Genomic DNA, 19,029 nt, shown 5'->3' with positions numbered 1-19,029 from the left:
TCGACATGTTCCTGTCCCTCAAAGGCAGATTTCTGAACCACGGGACAAATTCGGATAAAGGATAAACCAGAAATCTACTGCTTTTCCTCTCGCCGCAAGAAATCCTTAATACAGAAAGTGCTGATGTGCTGGAGCTAATTCCATCCGACGTAAGGCGGTGTGGTGTGCACACCCTCGATGGTCCATCTCAGGCCATTCACACTCTCTTATTAACCTTGTCCCCAATCTGCATGTACAGTATGTGGCCACACAAACTCCACGTGTTCCCCATACTGAAGAGACCATATTGATATAACTTTAACATTTCCTATGGTTTGCACAAATAAATCTACAATCCAGAACTGGAGTGCTTTTCCAATTTGTCCACCCAAAACTGCCTTTGACTCCCATGTCTGACCTCTTGCTGTGGGGGACGTGCAGGAGACATTTTAAGATGTGTTTAAAAATAATAATGTTTTTTTTTTGTTTGTTTTTTCCTCCCCTCTACAGAAGAGGATGCCATCTGTCATAAAACTGAATCCCGTCCTGGAGGCATCAAGCAGTGAGAGTGTCTGCTACTTCAACCGCCTGAACAGCATGTTTTTGTTTCTTCATAAAGATTTTGAAAGCGGGTACAAAGTGTTCTAATGTGGAAACCACACAGGGACGTGGGTCTTTCATACATCACTGCAGATGACGGTCAAAGACAACGGTCGCCCCTCACAGCCAAATGGGAATAAGACGGCGTTACAACATTGCTGTACAGTGCTTTAATTATGGCTGAATCCGTGGCCGGTGTGGAGGCATTTTTAATTCGATGGACGTCCCTTTTTATTTACTGCGGTCGGGCTACGAGGACAAAGGCGTCCACTTCGTCTTCCTTACAACAAGCGCTCAAGCCACGAGAGTTGAAGGACAAGTCGTGCTTCGGCGACGTTGCCAGACTCGCACAACAGTCATCATTTTGGTGCTTTTCCACTCACTATATACAGTTCTAGCACGGCCAGTGGTGATGGAACCTTGACAGAGTACCAGGTACTGAAGGTGGATTTCCACTGGACGCGTTACAGCCGAGCGGTTCTGCATCGACCTCTGCCCAGCGGCAATCCCCACCGGGCGCGTTACAGCAGCGGTGTGGTGCCTTGGGAGCCAGCCGTATTCACTGAAGATCCCGCGATAATCTCGAATGGACGCGAGATCCCACGATAATCTCGAACTGACGCGAGTTCGCGAGATTCCACGATAATCTCAAACTGACGCGAGTTCGCACGATAATCTCGAACGGACGCGAGATCCTGCGATAATCTCGAACGGACGCGAGTTCGCAAGATCCCACGATAATCTCGAACGGACGCGAGTTCGGGAGGTCCCGCGATAATCTTGAACGGAGGCGAGTTTGCACGATAATCTTGAACGGTCGCGAGTTCGGGAGGTCCCACGATAATCTTGAACGGAGGCGAGTTCGCACGATAATCTCGAACGGACGCGAGTTCGCGAGATCCCGCTATAATCTCGAACGGACGCGAGTTCGCGCGATTATCTCGAATGGACGCGAGTTTGCGCGATTATCTCGAACGGACGCGAGTTTGCGCGATAATCTCGAACGGACGCGAGTTTGCGCGATAATCTCGAACGGACGCGAGTTTGCGCGATAATCTCGAACGGACGCGAGTTTGCGCGATAATCTCGAACGGACGCGAGTTCGGGAGGTCCCGCGATAATCTTGAACGGAGGCGAGTTTGCACGATAATCTTGAACGGTCGCGAGTTCGGGAGGTCCCACGATAATCTTGAACGGAGGCGAGTTCGCACGATAATCTCGAACGGACGCGAGTTTGCGAGATCCCGCTATAATCTCGAACGGACGCGAGTTCGCGCGATTATCTCGAACGGACGCGAGTTTGCGCGATAATCTCGAACGGACGCGAGTTTGCGCGATAATCTCGAACGGACGCGAGTTTGCGCGATAATCTCGAACGGACGCGAGTTTGCGCGATAATCTCGAACGGACGCGAGTTTGCGCGATAATCTCGAACGGACGCGAGTTCGCGCGATTATCTCCAACCGGCGCGAGTCCGCACGATAATCTCAAACGGACGCGAGTTCGCGAGATAATCTCGAACGGACGCGAGTTCTGGAGATTATCTCGAACGGACGCGAGTTCGCGAGATCCCGCGATAGACTGTGTGTATAAAGGAAACAACAACACAGCTTCTTTCATTCTCCGACATGGAAGAACTGTTGATCTGGTGTCATAAATGATTTCATGTTTCTCCACATCAACGATCAGTCTCTCGTCGTACATCATGACTCTCCGAGACACTCTGATTAATTGACTGTTGACCTGGCAGCACCGGTCACGACGTAATGTTGATGAATGATGAAGTTGTGACAGGCTGTATGACCTGCGTATTGCGTCTTATTTTGAAAGGGGGGCGGAAGTGTTTTACTTTGAGTCTGTGTCGGACTTCCTGTTCTGTGAGAACCGCTACCTATCGAAAGCGCTTTGCCACGGCGAGACGCTGCTGAGACGTTGGGCATCGCGTCTGGTGGAAATGCTCTCCTTGATTAGAATCTGCGCCTGACGTGCTGCAGTAACGCGTCCAGTGGAAATCCGTCTTAAGCGAGCTGAGGGGATACTCGTGACGTCAACAGCTGACTCGTCAGAGAGTCATGAGCGCGATGTCCGACGTAGGGATAAAGCCCAACAATGCCAAACTGCAGATCATGCATCGTGCGTTTAATCTCCCAACATTTGGCAAGGAAATCCCAATATTTATAACAGAGGAGTCTGTCGTACCATCGTGAGTCAGATAACCCTCTACAGACGCCGTCCTGTGTCTCGGACGTATAAAGAAAATGGCCGACTAATTGACTTTGAATAATTGACGTCGTCCCCCGCGGCTACTTGGTTATTGTCATGGAGGTCGAGTGAATGTTCAGGAGGAGCGCGATAAGGAGGACGGCGCCGTTTCATCACTGCTCGGTCTGAGGAAGTAGCCCGACGCTGATTATGATGACTTATGTCAACAATGCTCCAGAGTCTTTAGCAGCTTGGGGAGAAAAAAGAAATGTGGAAAGAAAATGAAGTAGAAAACGAGGCTGTAATTGTTGTATCCACTGTAATCCACTTTTTTGTAAAACTGAAAAGTGGATTTTCAGTAGGAGTGCTGGACGTCATCGAAATAGTCTTTTGTCATTTCTGTCGCTGAGTCAACAAGTAAGTGAGAGTGAGCACGTCAGCGATCCGCAACACCACCTAAAGCCATCTGGTAATGCCTCATGTAGCAGCACAGCACACAAACTTGACACAGAGTGGATTGGAAAGTTGAGAAGTGAAGTTTAAAACGTAGCTGTCAAAATATCCTAAAAAGCTTCGATGGAAAAAAAAAAAGAGTGTCGTACGCGGCAGGATGCAGCTTTTTAATAAAGGATATGACGTGGGCAAAGCACTTAAGGGTGAAAGCGAAAGAATGTCGTGTTTTTTCTGTGGTCAGACGGTTCGTAAGGTGTCGAACGTCCTAGGTCAAAATATCAAGCCGACTTTGCTAAGTGGTGGAAAAAATATATTCGGAGCCTTGACTCGACTCAAAGGAGCAGAATCAGGATTTTATGAAAGGATGCGTTTTGTTGACAAATGTTTTTCATAGCGTCTGAACACTGACGCCCTGAATGTCCTTTGACTTGAAGAATAGTCAACTTGGTTTGAAGGGAAGTTTATGGGCTAAATGAGTCCAATTCCAACTTCATTTACAGCGTCAAACATTTCCCTTAATGGTGTCAAACGCTAGTTTTAGGTCTTTACCGTAGGACGTGGTGATTATTTTGTAAATTTGTGTTCCCATTTTTGAGAGAAACTCAAACTATACTATGTCGTCGACCTAAATGTCATACTACACTATTTCGTCCAAAATCTGACCATTTTTTTTGAAAAAAAAATTGGGTCCAAAATTTGACAAAAATGTCATACTATACTATGTCGTCCAAAATCGGACATTTTTAAAAAGATTTTTTTTGGCCCAAAATGTGACCACTGTGATCGACAGCTGCAGATATTGTCTTATCGGATATCAGCAAACAGTTGGCTAAATAGGACGCTACGTCATTGACTTCCATACTGGTTCCCATGTTTATTTCACTTTGGAAGAGACTAAAGGATTTTGGTATCGGCCCAAACACTTCCCCAAAATTTGGTGGCAAAATGGTTGTGGCCAAATAGCCGTTACAGCTATTTGGTTGTGGGCAAATAGCATTGGAACTAGACCCACTGATCCTCTCACCCACCTGTACCGTACCAATGGAACGGTTGGGGCCAGTTGGGGCCGGTTATTTAGGTTCTTTTCCTAATGGAAACCCGTAAAAAATACTTGCAGGACTGTTCCACTCGGTGGAAACACGCCATTAAAGTCCGCGATCCTTCCTTAGGATCCTTCCAAGTCAGGTCCCACAGAGATGAGGCAAATCTCCTCCCTGGTATAGACAAGATGGAAGGTTCAGAAGGTTCAGATTCAGCCTCAGCCGTTCAATTCAATAAAATCGTAGGCCCAAACTTGACCAGTACCACAGACATTAGATTCTGCATTCTGACTCTACTGGTCCTGACGAGGTTGGTGTTTATGACGCATAGAAAAAAACAAAAATAAAGCCAAACGCTGCTGTGTGAGTGAGTCACTGCTGACCACATGGACCTCCGTGAAACCTTCACGTCGACATGGAGTGCGTTTTAAAAAAAAAACTGGATTGTGCTACATCGCAATTACCACAGTTAAGTGGAACACTAGATTAATTCATTCAAAGTGGCGTGAAGAGTGTCGGATCAACTCTGCCCTGAGAGAAGGAGCCCGCCACACACACACACACACACAAACCAAAGTGTTGCTTTCATTGCTGTTGCACATAATCGAATAATATTTCTTTATCCTGTCACATTTCGTCCGTCCTAAGCGGCGTTTGTTCTCCAAATCTGTCATTTCACACAGCGATGGCCGCTCGCGATTGATTCGACAGTGGCTCCTGGTCGTGGATCTGGACGTCTCGAGATAACCCAGCTGTTATTCACGCTATGTGTGTGTGACTAATGTGATATTTTCGAAGTAGACCCTGAGGTCGATCCCAGATTAACTGATGCAGAACTGGGTAAGATGTGTGCTAACTCCTAATGGAAACACTTTCTTTCATTCGTCTGCTACTTCTTTATCCTCCACATGAGGGTTACCCTGGGGGGGGGGGGGTGCTGGCACCAATCCCACCTGAAATGGGGCAAAAGGCGGGGGTTGCACCCTGGACAGGTTGCCAGTCCATCACAGGGCCAGATAGAGACTAAAGCCCAATTTATACTCCTGCGTAAAAGTGCTCTGCGTCGGTTACGCAGAGCCCGTCGGAGAGCCTCTGCGTCGTCTCCGACTGCACGAATATTTTTTAAGTGTCCGTCACTCTGTCAGGGGACAACGGAGACGGCAAGAGCTGCGATTGGTCCTCAGGACAGGCCGACCTAAGCTGCTCTGTGCCGGCTCACAGTGCGCACCGAGCTGATCACCGCCGACAACGTCGCTGCCAAACTATAAATACGTCACATCTCTATACACAAACCACATGTTTGGACTCCAAATGGCCAATATCTCGCCTCAAATTATCTTAAAACTGCGTTCCGTGACACAGAAAAGTGAGCAAAGGCCACTGTTTCAACAACAACAGTCTTTCTCTCTCGGACGCCATTGCTCACTGTAGCCAAAAGCACAACAACCTTGCGCAGCGACCCCTACTGATCAGGCGGGAAATTGCAAAAGGCAAAGAGCGCGAGGTGAAACCCTTGAGGTCGTGTTGAGCTGACCTGACCTCCACCCTGCTGTTTGATCACCTGCTGCTTCTGTCACAGCCTCTGTTCCTCCACATTGATTCCCACTGATGAGCGCGTTAACACTGCGGGAATTACTCCTGCGTGTGTATTCAGCTCACGTGACGCTGTAAATGAAGCCGTTGTTGCCGTATTGATTCCGTTTCTCTGATATTGTGCACACGCCCAGTCATGACCCAGCTCGTAGTGAGGGTAATTGACCGGTCAACAGTGTACACACTCTTTGCTGGTCCCAGTGGAAGACCTACTTTTTCATCTCATTTCACAGATGCTCAGTCAGGTGATAGCCCTTTTCTGTGAGTGTATTGATCCACTCATGTGTGTGTGTTGTTACATACTCATTTAGGGGAACTGCTCTTTTATGGCATGCGACCACTGGCTGTGACAGCTGTTGCCTCCCAAATACAGCCGAGACTGGTGTTTAGATATGAAAACACTCATCACAAAATCACCTGCAGTGTGCATGGAATAGAACAGAATTTGAAAGTTGAATATATTTAGATATTAAGCTTAGATTAATACTTTAGGGACCTTGCGGCCCCCAAGCAAGTGTAGCAGTTCCCTGACCTCCACTCCTAAGTCTTCACTGTTATTCGTTAAGCCACGGAATAATAAAAATAGTGTTTACATGTTCAGGGTCAGTCTAATGTGTCGTGTATGATGTTTCAAGGCTGTCGGTCAATGTATAGTGATGTTATAGGGAACTTCCTGTGATTACTTTTTTTAATGGTGGCACGATAAACGTGCTTGGGCGAGTTTACGTAGGGTGCAAATTGCCAAAATTCAAAAATGGCCGACTTCCTGTTGCGTTGAGGCCATGGTTTCAATTGACTTTTTTGTCCGTCTTGGGCTATAACACATTCCCACCAAGTTTGGGTGATTTCGGTGGAACTCAATTTTGGCTTTCCGGGTCCGGTCACTATGCCAATATTTCATTTTTCGCCAGACCTGACCTCCATGCAAAATTTTGGGTGTTTTCTTATGAAAGTTAACCCCCTAAAAACAACTTGAATATATTCCATATGTTGACTATCAACAGAGGAAGACATTTGTCTTCTCCTCTGGTCAAGACGTTTTTGAGAGTGTTGCTGAGACTTTTTAAATCCATTCATGACCATTGTTATGAGTGAAAACAGTATTTTAATTCAACATTTCCTGCATCTCAGATGACACACCGTGGTTATACTGTATCCGAATATAATCCATTTCTTGCATATTATTTATTTGAACACAAAACGTAATTTTGGTCCATTTCTTCAATCCACTCAAGAGCAAGTGAAGTACTTACAGGTGCCACTTAAAGATAGCAGCCGCCACTTGGAAAGACACGTTTGGCTGCTCATTTCCAACTGCACTGGGAAAGTGATGGAGGTCATGTTGAACAATTATTGAAGGCAACATCGCGCTTATTATCCTTCCATCAATTTTAGCGGTGGGTAATCGCAGCTGATATTAATCACAGATTTAATTAAGAGATTGGAGTGGCTGACGTGAGCACATATCACACCACGGAGTGCAGTATATCACAAATAGTCATTAAAAGTTTTTTTTATCCATCTCTTCATTACAGTTTGAGATTATTACTGATGTATTTTTTGTTTTGAATAATTTTGACTGGTTGTTTTTCATGTATTTGTCCAATTGTCCATTTCCCCCCCTTTACTCTTCCTGTAAACTGGGAGTGTTTTAACTTTGCTATGGGCATTAAGTTGAGGAAAATGTGGACACAATTATTACTAAAATGAATAGTTGTTGTCCTGAGGAGTGAGTAAATAGTGTCCCAACATATACTAAAGAGTTTCAAAGTGATTTATGATAAAAAACAGAAGCCGTTAAAGAGCACGGAGAATAAAACTAACAAAGAGCAATAAAAGCTAACGACGCTACAAAACACAAATAGTATAAAAAGTAGGTGAAACGACATTAAAGTCAAATGACCGGAAAGCATCGTGTTTATAAGATGGGAGAGCTTTTTTTTCCTGCTCCAGTCTCCTCAAGACGAGTCAAAAGATTTATCGTTCAAAAAAGTTTTGTAAAACAAAGTGCCGTAAATTGAAATATTTCAACGTATGCGTCAAACGCGCGTTGTCACAATATCACTTTGCATCACGTGCTGAAGATGCGACGTGTCTTCGTTTGTTCGGTGCCTCTTTGCCGAGTGGCTTTTTAGAAGATGAATAACTGCATGTGCTTTTAAATTCTTCAATACGGCTGAGAGGATCGTCACAAGTGGCACTTGAACTGATTGAAATTGATTTTGTTGCTAGAATTGACCGTTGTTTTGGTTAGCCATGTACGGACAGTAAATTGCTAGCATATGCTAGGTTCAAAGACGGCATGAGACGGTAAATCTCAAAATTGAAATGACGTACAGTAATTATCGCTAGTTAAACATTTCTTGTTGTTCTATTCTCCGCAATATCGCATACATTTGTGTCTTAAATGAGTCTAATTTAAATACAACGTCCACATTAGCACCAGGCGATGATTGTTAGCTTAAAGTTGTTGTTTTTTTTGTCTCTGACTGAGGACGTTTTTATAAGCAAGCAACAGTCAGATTTTATCTTATTTTTTCCGAAGGTGAATTATGTAATAAATCTAAAGCAACTGGCCATAAAATCCTCCTAATATGTCACAGAGACTCAGGAATAATGTTCATATAACAAACTGAACTCACCAACAACAACAGTACAGACAAAATATTTGCATTAAAAACATTTTTTTGCAGACTGCAAATCATGCTTATGTTTTGAAATCATGTTTTGGCATGTGGCGCCACCTACCGCCGTCTACCAATTATTGCAGTCAGTAGAGTCTCAGCTGCCGAGCAACCACGGGTTGCCAGTTACGTCAGAAAACGAAACCTAAAAGACCTCGGTATTTTGAATTTGAATGTAGTAACCGTTTTTGGCCACATTCTAACATATGGCGCCTTTTAAACAATACATTTAAAACACCAAAGAATAAAGTGCTGTTGTGAAACTGATGCATTTGATTTGTACTTTGTGCTCAGCCAAACTTTTAATTACTATATTGGTCCTCATGCAATTAGCATGGCGACGACGGCGCCACCAATCACACTAGTGTCTACTCATTATGTGTCATACCTTTTTTTTTTTTTTTTTATCGTCTATTTTCTTCTAAACGGAAAAATAATTTACAGAATTAACGACACGCTCTATTGCAATTAAGACTTTCTCTCGCTCTCGGGAGAACGTTTACTGACGTTTTTATATCAAGTGGGAAGTCATTTTTATTTTTTCTCATAGACTTAAGATGTGTTTATGCAGCTGTCAAAGTTGCCCCTTAAGTGTTGTTTCAATATGTTATTTCCCAGTTGGCTTCAGGAGGACACCGCACTCTGATTTGGACAAAAACTGTCTCAAAACCGGGAACTCCTTCTTTGAATGTGGTCCAGACAGCAGGTGAAGGCGGGTGCACTTTGTCATCAAATGGCCACCTTTTATCTAGTTTGGCATTGAACGCATCTGGAATAGGTCGGGTTGGGACGGATCCAAGGGGTGGAGGCTCCTCTGTTGCTCCGAGTTGGAAGGACACATTTGTCAGCTGCACTTGGAAGATCCCCAAGTCACAGAGCGGTGATATAATCATCCTTCAAGGCCTGAGTGAAGAGAATTGGCTGAATGACTGATGTGCCTTAAGTCTCTCATGTCAGTTTTTTAAACGGAGAGTATCTTCAATAGCAGCTGTTACCAAAGAGAATTTAAAAAAAAACAAACCGAGCCAGAAATCAGAATTTTAATTAGTGACCAGTCTCACCTACTGTGATTGTTATGCCTCATAAAGAATAACACACATGAGATATTCCCCCAGGAAATTACAGAGCAGACACTGAGAAGTCAGCAGGAGGCAGGCTTTCAAAAGCAGCCGCAGTTTTATTTGAAACGGAAGATCACGGTCGGTGCATTTCTACGGCGATTTACCGTTCATTCCCGCAGAACTCAACGTGGCGTCTGAAAACTGTGGGGAGGGGAAATGGCACATCAACAACCAGGAGTTGACTTTTGTAACGGCTCTAGCGCTCGTCTCTCCCCCCCCCTCGGCACACAGCTTGCGGCCTTTGTGTCTCGTGCGGCTTCTAACCGCACGCATTTCTACGCGGATAATGAGGTCTCCATCCCAACAATGGCGACATCACCACTGAGGCTGAAAGCAGCATTACTGATGTGGGCATCTGCATGAGAGACGCATCTTGGCCCCTTTTTTTCCCCTTCACAAACACGAGCTCACTTTTGTGTTCAACCCGCCCCAAAAAAAGAAAAAAATCTTCACAAAAAAAAAAAGAAGCTAATTAGTGTCGTCTTAATGCACCTGCGGGGGAGCAGGGTAACCTCGTTTTATTGTCACGGTAAAAGAGACGAGCACCAGGAACACAATGATATTACACAGCATTTTTAATATCATCAGATATTCTCAGAAGACCTGAAAGAGTCTGCTATTAGCGCCATGGGTGTCCCTTTTTTTCACTTGCCGTCCTCCTGGATGTCAAACTGCCTGTTGGGTTTGGTCGACTCCAGCATGAGTTCGTACAGTTGTCCTATCTGTTCCCCCTGGAAGTCCTTGAGACTCCCGTCTGACAGGTTGGCTCCAAACTTCATTGAGCTGAGTCTCTCGCCTACTGACTCCAGAACCTGGGTCTGCAGGGTGTCCTTGTATCTCTGCAGGGGGTGCAAAGACAGAAATAGCAGTTAGCAGCAGTTAGCACCTGGTAAACCCCTCTTATCTATCCCTCGTATTAGGGTGAATTCCAATTCCTTGCTTAACCCTCAATCTTAACCCTCAATCTCAAAAATGTGCGCTCCCTCTAGTGCAAGTGCTGTCCCGATTCTCAGAAAAATTAAGTTGAGGGCCAAGTTTAAGGGCTGTATCGCCCTCAATATTGAGATTTTCCGAGACCACCCTTGTGAGCAAGGGCTACCCAGAATGCATTGGGTGTTTTGACATAACAAAGATGGCGCCGAAAGCAGCGAAACGAGTACGCTACAAATGAAGTATTTTCTTTGTTAATAGAGATATAAAAATGATGAAAACCATTGTATTATCTTAGTTTAGGCCCATATTATGGATTACTGACGTCATTGTTGCGTAACATTTATTTTTATTTTACGATCTTTTGTCAATAGCCAGCTGGTGCGGACAATCGATGGTTTGCTATGGTTTACTTTTCAATAAGCGGTGGTGTGTGGTAACTGTCAGCTGAATATGTCCGTGGTTGTGGTATTTGTATGAGTATCATCTTATAACTAACTGACAACCTAATAACTTGACTGACAAACGGATCGTAATAAATAATCGTAAATGTCTTCTTCTTATTCTTTTTTGGAGTTGACAGACTGGACGCAGCTTTCGCGTTATTCTGCCCCCTACAGTCTGAAGACGTTACTGCATTTAAGGGGTGTCCCATTTCTAAGTGACAAAATAACCCTCAACACTTGGTTTTGAGGGACAGTTAAGATTAAGGGTTGAGCTTGAGGGTTAAGATAGGAATTGGAATTGGCCCTTAGACTTCTAAAAATAGAACCAGGAATTATTTATAAAAGATTAAAATGAGGTAAAATTTTCACCAAATTACATTACCTAAATTCCTATGGGCAAATGAAAGTCATTCCTGAAAAAAGTTAATAACATCAAAAATATTAGAGAAAGTGCGAGTAATGCAGAGTGTTGAGCTGTGAAAGGGGAGCAGCTAACGAGATGCATTCAATGACCTCAGTAAGACTCTTTTTGGTCCACAGGGTGTTCTGGTGGTTAAGATGCATTCAAGAAACTTCAGAAATGTTATCACGTTGCAAACACACATGCTGTCCTTGAACCAAATGGCTGCTATGTTTAATTGTACTTTCAGCTGTATAAAATACGTATTTCACGTCAGGATCTGCCAGGGTCAAGAAAGTTGTCTTTTGCCACAAATCTTATGCTCACGTTGTCTATTGCACTAATAGAAAAACATTGTCAGCTAAATTTCAGCCTTGTGTGATGAGTCAAAACCCGAGCGTCTCCAAAGGCACTTAAATACATTACTCTTCCCTCCGTCCAGGGCACACAGTCGGCAGTCTGGTGTTCTCCCATTCACCGAGCATCTAGAGTTTTTGGACCGCTCCTACTCTAAGCACTAACAAGTCATTTATCCGAGAGGCTTTTTCCTGCACATAATGTGATTACAGTGAACATTTGCCAAGAAGGAAACATCCTGCATAAAGTACGAGGTTACAAATCAAAGGAATACTCCAGTTTGTTTGCTTTGTATTTTACTTGTACTTAGAAATGCATACGAGTGGAATAAGTGTGTGTTCTCTGGATTCATAACTTGAACAATTTGTGCAGCGCCTGCGGGGCCAAAATGCTACATAGCATAATTATTGAGATTGTTTTCCTTTGTCCATAAACCAAAATCATTCCATTTTAATGATTTCTTTGTTTTTACGGAGCAAAGAAAACCAGGAAATATTCACAAAGTTTGATTTACTTAATTAAAGAAACGGTCAAACCGATGAATCGGTTCTCACAATAGCTGACGACTTTAATTTAGTAATCGATTAATAGGACGGTCGTTGCAGCTCTAATAATGTCACAGTATAGTGTATTATTCTTTGAATGTCAAGAAGTCCACCTCCATGTTCTGATGTAGAATGCAGTGGATGCACATCGATCTGTATTACATAAACTTGACTTGACCGAGCTGATGTATAATCACGTCACGACTGTTCACACCTGGAATTAAAATGCAGCCTGGATGCATCTCTGGTGACCATATAATTGGACGTGGGCTTCTGTGCCCTTAATTAAAATACATACCGACATTATGACTGTGTTTGCAAGAACAAAATTATGTTTTTAAACGAGTCTGAATCGTACAGATGAGTCTGTAATCGGCGCGTTTGCTCTCCTACTCTGCTACAAAAACTTTTTTTAAACCATTCTATTTAAAAGAAATCATAAACTGATCAGTGTTAATATCGTGGCAAATAAAATAGTCTACATGTGTTGATGGGAGTAAAAAATAAAGGCTGAAAAAAAGGCCTCTTAAAGCCAGGATTGATTGATCCTACTATGTCTTTGAGGATTTTCATACCAATACTGGTTCTGGTGCTGCTTGATGATAGTGATACTTATTTATACTACTGCTAAGTTACTTCCACGTGCCATTATTATTATTTTTTTGTACTTTCATGTTTCAAAGGCAAATCTAAAATTCCAAATGGGAAAAGAGCATACTACTACTCCTACTACTACTACTACTACTACTACTACGTCATGTGGATTAAATGGTGGACCCATGGAAATGGCTCAGGCACCAAAACGAAACTCTAAAATTTGTAGACTGTACAGGAACTGGTGCCACAGTTTAGGTTGAAAACGATTTTTAATACCGACAACACACAAATAAAAACTGCTGTAGGAGTCAAGACTAGATTGTTCGTCCTAACTTCAAGGGCATTCCCCTTGAGCTATTATGCAACATCACAGATGTAGTACATTTTAAGTAGACGGTATCAGCTAAGGTACCACTAAAAATGGTTTCATACCAAGCTATATCAAAGACAAGTCTGGCTTTTTGTTATTTCGCTTTGGCCAGATGACACAGAAGCAGACAGACAGACAGACGGAGCTTATTGTTTGGATTCTGGACGTGAAACACCTCTGTTGTTTTGGCCAAAATTAGTTTTCCTTCTAAAAATGCTTTCATTTGAAGTCCAGCCAAAGCAGCCACAGGAGCCACGCGTAACCTGGTTGGGACTCAGATGGACTCTGGGTTTCGATAACCGTGGCGTGCATAGTCCATTTAGTGAGGCGTAATGACATGTAATGGAAAAGACTGCACTCTCCCTCCCTCCGCTGGCGGCTCCGTAGCCACTGCAATGACAGCAAAGACTCCTCTCAGGATTTCAGCTGCAATCACCATCTACTTCATTATAGAAATTACCTGCAAATGGGTGATTTACCATCCCCCAGAAGTGTTTCATTGGGCTGGAAAACACTGGATTTCCCCCAATAGTGTGAAATTAAAAAAACAACTGATACATTTATGTTTTATTTTGGTATCTACAGAACAAGTTTCGAGTATACTGACTCTCCAATAGGGCATAAATGACAATACATGTATACTGACATTTTCAGGCTACGACCTGTCCAGGGTGTGACCCCGCCGATCGCCCTATGTCAGCTGAGATTGGCATATCTAATAAAAGCGATGAATTTTCAGGCTATATTTTGTATCTGCTGAGAATGAAGATCAAAGCAATTACTCGTATTCATCAGAATTATCTGATCTTATTCCTCTTCCTTTGCAGTGAAATTTGTCAAAAACACCCATAATTCTAAATATCAAATGTGCATTTTGACCTAAAATAGTGGCCTAGGGCTATCCTGTGCTGCAACTGATCAATTTTGATTGACCCCCAACCACATCGCGACAGTCCCAAACCCAAGATAAACGCGAGGGTTGCATCAGGAAAGGGTACACGGCTCCAAAAAACATCTGCCAAATCAAATATGTAGACCACTGAAGCTGAAGGCAATGCTCATTTAATCCAGATACTTCAGAGAATATCTCTGACACTCACTCACTCACTCGCTGGCTTCAACTGTGGCAAATGAGATGTTTTCTAACTTCCTGTACACATCAGGACAGATTACGAGCACCGTTAGATCTTTTGGTCAAACCGAATGCTACAGAAATGCTACGTATCAAAAGAGAAAGTTTGGTCGATGCCACAGAGGAACTGAAGTGGGATACCCGGCCCGAGTAGCAGACCTTACTTTTAACAAGTGCTAAATATTTATTTACAATTAAAAGATCGAGTGAACCAGAGGTTGGTAACCAGCGTAACATTGTCACTGAGATCCAATTGAGTCGTTGAGTCTTCTTCCTCCAATTTGTTCCCGGTCTTTTTGTGACATAACAGGAAAGAACAGCTAACAATATACCTGCTATTGTGAGATCTATTTGAGCACCCCCTCCTCCCCCCCTTTGCAGAAACAGGTTCAAAGTAATAGGAACGGGCCTGTGATCAACACTAAGCACGTGGAGATGGCTAGCAAAAGGTGTTTGGAGATGGAGGAACTCATAAACAGCTTTGCCGCGTGTCTCCGTAGGCAAAGGACGATGACGGCCTCCACACCTGGGTCCTGCTCAAGCAGCATGTACTTGAACATCTTGCCATACTTCCCCTGAAGCTCGTTAACAACATTGTCAGCCAAGGACTTGGCCTTGTCGATGTGCGGAACGTGTCCCTCGACGGTGAGCACTTTCATCGTTTCGGCAACCAGACGGGAGATGTGGATGGCTGTGTCCTGGTACGAGAGCTCCCCGACTGCGCTAGTGCTCTGAAAGACGTGAAAGACCGCCTTGGCGAGGAACAGTCTGGATTGCCTGGTTTTAGCCATCAAATCGCTTTCCGGAAAAATGTCTTGGTGAAATACTCCGATGAGAGGAAAGAGAAGATGACAAACTTGGTCGTGTAGGAACTTTCTATCTCCAGTAGATGGCAGTATCCTGGACGCAAGCTACCGCCTCTGAACCCCCACAAAAGGAACAAAGATAAAAGGATCACTGTGTGACATCACACCCAACTGCAGGGCAGGCGATGTGCACAAAGCGCGCTTTAGAATTGTAGAAGCTGGAAAGTTTTCAGTCCCAAATTTCCGCCGTACGTCAGCCGAGAATGGCACCAGCGACCCTCACGAGCAGAATAAAGCGTTTAAAAGATGATTGAGTGAGTGAGACTAAGGCCCACTTTACATTTCCCGCTGTCGGCGCTTACAACTTTCCTCTTTACTTGCTCATCTGTACGATCGTAGCCGGCCTCCCGCGTCCGCTGTTGCATTTTTACGTAGGCCATCTTGTTCCTGGATGACTCCAGCTTCTGCTGGATCTCGTCCTCCGACCAGATACTGATCAGGCACTGATCAAGTCCTGCGATATATGCTAATTAGCGCATGCTATATGCTAATCGTCTTAACCCTGGCCTGACGCGTTCTCTTTATACGCACTTTGAAGTTGTTGGGTGACCACTTCGCAGTTGTCGGGAGAAAATTTGAAGACACCGTGACTAAGACGGCGGGAATTGTCTTTGCGCGGGGTTCCCGCTGTCGCCAGTCCCACTGTCGCAAAAAACGTAATGTAAAGTGGGCTTAATATAAGTATCAATAGATAATCAAGATGTTGGATATTGGTACTGGACACGGAAAAGTGTTATCGAGCCATCACAACTCGGATTACCACCTTACTTGAACGAGAGTGCGCCACAACTCGAGCAAAACTCTTTTAAAATGTTATTGCCAATTGGGGAAAGTTTGTCTGCTGCAGCTATGAAATAAATCATTTAAAAATCACTAGATAATAGACGTTTTTCATGTGATGAACCTGGTTAACGCAGGTGTTCCTGATCACACTGATGATGAGACTGTTCTATAGCGGGTTGTTAGAGTCATTAGCGACACCTGTGTTTACCCGTTATTTCATGTCAAAATGACAGCGGTGGAAAAATATCTTCAAGTACTCACAGTCAATCGTTGGATAAAGCACTGTTACTGCATATATCGTCTTCTTCTTCTTGCCCTATGCCTTGTGTCCTCTTCTCTGGCTTTCAAGCCCACGTGTTAAATATGTAGTTTTGTTCATGTTCTTGCAGGAAAAGCACGTTTTACTGACCCAGGCTCAGTGCTGCCCCCTAAACCCTCACGTTCTGAACCCTCATGGATTTTGACGACATCACCTACTTAATGTAAGTGTGTGAGTGACTAACTAGTGACGGCCAAACAGGGCTTTGTGAAGCTCTGAACCCTTTTGGACCATTGCATCACTCCTCCAAGCTTCATTCATTGAGCACATGGGTGACATCTACTGGCACAGTGGTTGTTGTACAGCCTTGGAAAGGCACCTCTAAGTTTTGACAAAAGTAATGTTAGGGGAACCTTCTGGGAACCAAAAGAGAACGTTCTATAAAGGTTGAATGAGAGTTATGACAAAAGCAATGTTAGGGGAACGTTCTAGGAACCAAAAGAGAACGTTCTATAAAGGTTGAATGAAGGTAATGTTAGGGGAACATTCTGGGAACCAAAAGAGAAAGTTCTATAAATGTTGAATGGAGGTTATGACAAAAATAATGTTAGGGGAACGTTCTGGGAACCAAAAGAGAACGTTCCATAAAGGTTGATTGAAGATAGTGTTTGGAGAACATATGGGGACCAAAAGATAACGTTCTATAAATGTTGAATGGGGATTTTGATGAAAGGAATGTTAGGGGAAATGTTCTGGGAATCAAAAGAGAACATTCTATGAAGGTTATGGCAAAAGTAATGTTAGGGAAACACACTGGGAACCAAAAGAGAACGTTCTATAACGTTCTATGACGGTCATGGCAAAAGTAATGTCAGGAAAACTTACTGGGAACCAAAAGAGAACTTCTACGAAGGTCATGGCAAAAGTAATGTCAGGGAAACACACTGAGAACCAAAAGAGAACGTTCTATGAAGGTTTTGGAAAAAGTAATGTTATGAAAACGTTCTATAAAGGTTTGCATGAAGGTTATGACATAAGTAATGTTCTGGGAACCAAGAGAGAACGTTCTATAAAGGTTGAATGAAGGTTATTATGACAGAAGTAACGTTTAGGGGCACGTTCTGAGAACAGAATATGCAACCAAAGGCTAATGTTAGGAGAATGTTAGGAGAACGTTAGGGAAATGTTCCATAGCAACCATAGGACAATCTAGGGCAAACCTTCAGAGAACGTTCTAACCAGAAGTTGTTGACACTGTGACCAATGTTTGTTTTTTTTTACCTCCCACTCGGTCATGAAGCTCTTCACCTCCTCGGACGCTGCTCCTTTGTGTCTCCTGAACTCGTCTTTCACGTACTGGTCACCGAGGGCCCTTAAATCCAGCGGCAGGAACCGGTGAAGGACCAGGATCCTCTTGTACAAAGAGCGGACTTTGGAGACATGAGTCGAAGCCGCCATGAGGGAACAACAACAACAACAACAACAACAACAAATAAATATTAACGGAAAAAAGCAGCGACAAAACAAAACGGCATTTAAAGCTGTGACAGGACAGACGTGACGAGGACAGTTATTCAACGCATGTTCGTAATGTTTACACCGGAAGTTGCTCTTCTCCTCCTTCACGAGAGGCAAAAGAAGCGCATTACCGCCACCTACTGTACCGGAGCAGTATGACATCAGAAATGCCATCATAATCTCAGTGAATTTGCAGGATTTAAGAATGAAATCAGCAAATTAAGGAAGTAAAAACATTATACACAAACACAATAATGCTAAATAATAATAATAATATTTATTCATTCATATTTCTCCACTACATTCCCTATAACTATCTTTGATAGTCGTTACTACCAAATTAGACAAAAGACACTGGAGTTGTTCCCACCGTACTTGTTCTGGTTGCTTTTTCCAGTGTAGTAATATTTATAATATAAGTAATATTATATATGTATATGTATATATATATATAAAAAAAAAAGTGACTTCAACTTCTACCAAAGTCATTTTCTGGTAAGATACTTTTATTTTATACAAGACTGAAAGAAAAAAAGACTCAAAGGTGTATCTTTTACAGGCAGTGGTGCACAGTAGAGCTCTGACCAGTAGGGGGAGCTAAGTTTGTGTGCAATTTTGTTTTCTCTCATCTACAATCAAGGCCATGTCCTCATTTATCCTCATTAAAGTACTTTGCCCTGCTCAACCCCACAAACGTTTCATGCCAAGTTCAACCTGAGAAAATATTCAAGGGCATATTAGGAGGATTTTATGGCCACTTGCTTTAGATTTATTACATAATGCACCTTTAAATGCAGCTGTTGTATACATTTAAAGCTGATTATTCTATTTGAAAGCATTTAAGGTTCACACCAAGAAATAATCAAAGGAAAAAATGATTTATTTTCATTTTTTGTACTATTTTACTTATGATAACAATAACAACAATCAATATATATATATATATATATATATATATATATATATATATATATATATATATATATATATATATATATATATATAAATATATATATATAAATATATATATATATATATATATATATATATATATATATATATATATATATATATATATATATATATATATATATATATAAATATATATATATATATATATATATATATATATATATATATATATATATAAATAT

At 42.7% G+C, this 19,029-nt stretch overlaps 1 protein-coding gene across 1 annotated transcript; it reads right to left on the bottom strand.

Annotated features, from left to right (window-relative positions):
* Positions 1–9,727: 9,727 nt before the first annotated feature.
* On the bottom strand, positions 9,728–17,935 carry sdhaf3 (succinate dehydrogenase complex assembly factor 3). Its single transcript, XM_083899888.1, has 2 exons — positions 17,639–17,935; positions 9,728–10,511 (listed from the first exon to the last, which is right to left on the bottom strand). The coding sequence occupies exons 1-2, from the start codon at positions 17,813–17,815 to the stop codon at positions 10,317–10,319; spliced, it is 372 nt and encodes a 123-aa protein (XP_083756014.1). The 5' UTR covers positions 17,816–17,935; the 3' UTR covers positions 9,728–10,316.
* Positions 17,936–19,029: the final 1,094 nt, after the last annotated feature.

This window comes from Microchirus variegatus (genome assembly GCF_963457635.1).
Source record: "Microchirus variegatus genome assembly, chromosome: 13".
Lineage (NCBI taxonomy): Eukaryota > Metazoa > Chordata > Actinopteri > Pleuronectiformes > Soleidae > Microchirus > Microchirus variegatus.
Note: the sequence above shows the minus strand (reverse complement) of the source record. Positions and strands in the feature narration are given on the sequence as shown.